This window comes from Eretmochelys imbricata, chromosome 1 (assembly GCF_965152235.1).
Source record: "Eretmochelys imbricata isolate rEreImb1 chromosome 1, rEreImb1.hap1, whole genome shotgun sequence".
Taxonomy (NCBI): Eukaryota; Metazoa; Chordata; order Testudines; family Cheloniidae; genus Eretmochelys; species Eretmochelys imbricata.
The window spans coordinates 4191234-4193800 of NC_135572.1; the positions used below are offsets into that span (position 1 = coordinate 4191234).

The following is a 2567-nucleotide window of genomic DNA, read 5'->3' on the forward strand; positions in this document are numbered from 1 at the left end:
GCAGGTTTTCCCATAGCTGCCTCTTGCAGGGCTGTTTCCACCTTCCTCTGAAGCATTTGGAACTGGCCACTGGTTACTGGACTAGATGAACTGCATTTCTGATCCAACCTGGTAATGCCTATCTTCCTATCAGTGGTGTATATCCAAGACTATATTTGTGCTGATCTTCCTTGAGCTCCTGGGAGTCTATATACTTGCACTGAGAGCAGAATAATGCCTTACTAATTATCATCGAGTCTCCTGTTCTTTTTCCTTTCAGAAAGGAAAGTTCAAATCTCCTTGGACCTGCCCAGTACATTATGTCAGCTGTCAATGACACCAAATTCAAATTTGCAGTGTTTCTTCTCACTGGGATACCTGGCCAGGAAGACGTCTATCTCTGGATCTCTATCCCCTTCTGCTTAATGTATCTTATTTCGATAGTAGGAAATTCAGTCATTCTGTTCATTATAAAAACAAATCCAAGCCTCCATAAGCCCATGTACATTTTCCTTTCCATGTTGGCCGTCACAGACCTTGGCTTATCGTTAGCCACAATACCGACGATACTGGGCACATTCTTGTTTAATGTTAGGGAGATCAGCCTCGATGCCTGTTTTGCCCAGTTGTTCTTCATCCACTCACTTCAGTGCACTGAATCCTCCGTGCTCTTGTTGATGGCCTTTGACCGATTCATTGCGATCTGTAACCCATTGAGATATGCTTCCATCTTAACCCTGCCAAGAATATCCAAGATGGGACTGGTGTGTGTGCTAAGAGGGGTGGCCATAATATTCCCACTCCCCATTCTCCTGAAACGGTTCCAATACTGTCGTTTCAATGTCCTCTCCCATTCTTACTGCCTGCACCAGGAGGTCATGAAAAAGGCTTGTTCGGACATCACAGTGAATAGCATCTATGGCTTATCTGTTGCATTCTTTACAATGTGGTTGGACTCGCTGCTCATCTTCCTCTCTTATGTGATGATCCTCAAAACAGTGCTGAGCATCACGTCCAATACAGAGTGCTTCAGGGCCCTGAACACCTGTGTCTCCCACCTCTGCGTTGTCCTGCTCTTCTATATACCAGAGTTCGGCTTGTCTCTGATACACAGATTCTGGACGGGCTCTTCTCCCTTGCTTCAGATTCTCCTGGGCTACATCTACCTGCTGGTTCCACCCCTGATGAACCCAATTGTGTATAGCATGAAAAGTAAACATCTTCGTGAAAGGATAATCAGGGTGTTTGTCAAATGAAGGGTCAGTTCATCACCTGGCTCCAGTGCTGGTGACACCAGAGATAAAAATAATGGCAACATATTCCATCCTGGACCCTTATATCCGAGATGACATGAGCTACTGATTTCCATGCTGTAGAGCACAGTTCTGATGGGGTATGTTGCCTGGAGCAATGGGTCAGGGGATGGTGATGGAGGACAATGGGACTGAATGGCTAGGCAGCAGTTCTGCGGAAAAGGACCTAGGGGTCACAGTGGACGAGAAGCTGGATATGAGTCAGCAGTGTGCCCTTGTTGCCAAGAAGGCCAATGGCATTTTGGGATGTATAAGTAGGGGCATAGCGAGCAGATCGAGGGACGTGATCGTCCCCCTCTATTCGACATTGGTGAGGCCTCATCTGGAGTACTGTGTCCAGTTTTGGGCCCCACACTACAAGAACGATGTGGATAAATTGGAGAGAGTCCAGCGAAGGGCAACAAAAATGATTAGGGGTCTAGAACACATGACTTCTGAGGAGAGGCTGAGGGAACTGGGATTGTTTAGTCTGCAGAAGAGAAGAATGAGTGGGGATTTGATAGCTGCTTTCAACTACCTGAGAGGTGGTTCCAGAGAGGATAGTTCTAGACTATTCTCAGTGGTGGAAGAGGACAGGACAAGGAGTAATGGTCTCAAGTTGCAGTGGGGGAGGTTTAGGTTGGATATTAGGAAAAACTTTTTTCACTAGGAGGGTGGTGAAACACTGGAATGCGTTGCCTACGGAGGTGGTGGAATCTCCTTCCTTAGATGTTTTTAAGGTCAGGCTTAACAAAGCCCTGGCTGGAATTATTTAATTGGGGATGGGTCCTGCTTTTGAGCAGGGGGTTGGACTAGATGACCTCCTGATATCCCTTCCAACCCTGATATTCTATGATTCTATGACAACACACTGGAGGATGGGGAACAAGGCAGGCAGCAGGATTTACAAAGTGACTGTGTTCATGGAGAGCCAGGGCAATGGTAGGAGTTTGGCCCATAAAGATCCATATCAGTGGCTGTTCCGACCTCAGAATTCTTCTTGATACAGTCAATAAAGAGAAGGGACGTGGATGTTGTTTCCCATTACACCTGACCTGTCCCTGTCCCGTCTCTGGTTAAACATCCATGGGCCATGAGAAAAGCTGCAGAGCTGTTCTGTAGTCACAGTTCTGGTCCTTCCTGAGTGCTCAGGGTGCTGCGCGATCCATGAGCACAAATACCCACCCTTCCCCTACTCCTTCAGCTAGGAGACCCAGGAGAAGCCATTCACATAGCCCCCCACCACCTCTGTTGAAGTCTCTGCAGAGAGAACACCTGCTGAATCCACTCCCCACA

General features: G+C 47.4%; 1 protein-coding gene across 1 annotated transcript; it reads left to right on the forward strand.

The window, feature by feature from the left end:
• The first annotated feature begins 299 nt into the window (after positions 1 to 299).
• On the forward strand, positions 300 to 1235 carry LOC144278282 (olfactory receptor 51G2-like). The gene has a single exon (XM_077839540.1). It carries the CDS (start codon positions 300 to 302, stop codon positions 1233 to 1235), a length of 936 nt encoding a protein of 311 aa, XP_077695666.1.
• The last annotated feature ends 1332 nt before the right edge of the window (positions 1236 to 2567 follow it).

Bases quoted from the DNA above. Each gene is read 5' to 3' on its own strand.
- LOC144278282 (XM_077839540.1), top strand. From the start codon at position 300: ATGTCAGCTGTCAATGACACCAAATTCAAATTTGCAGTGTTTCTTCTC.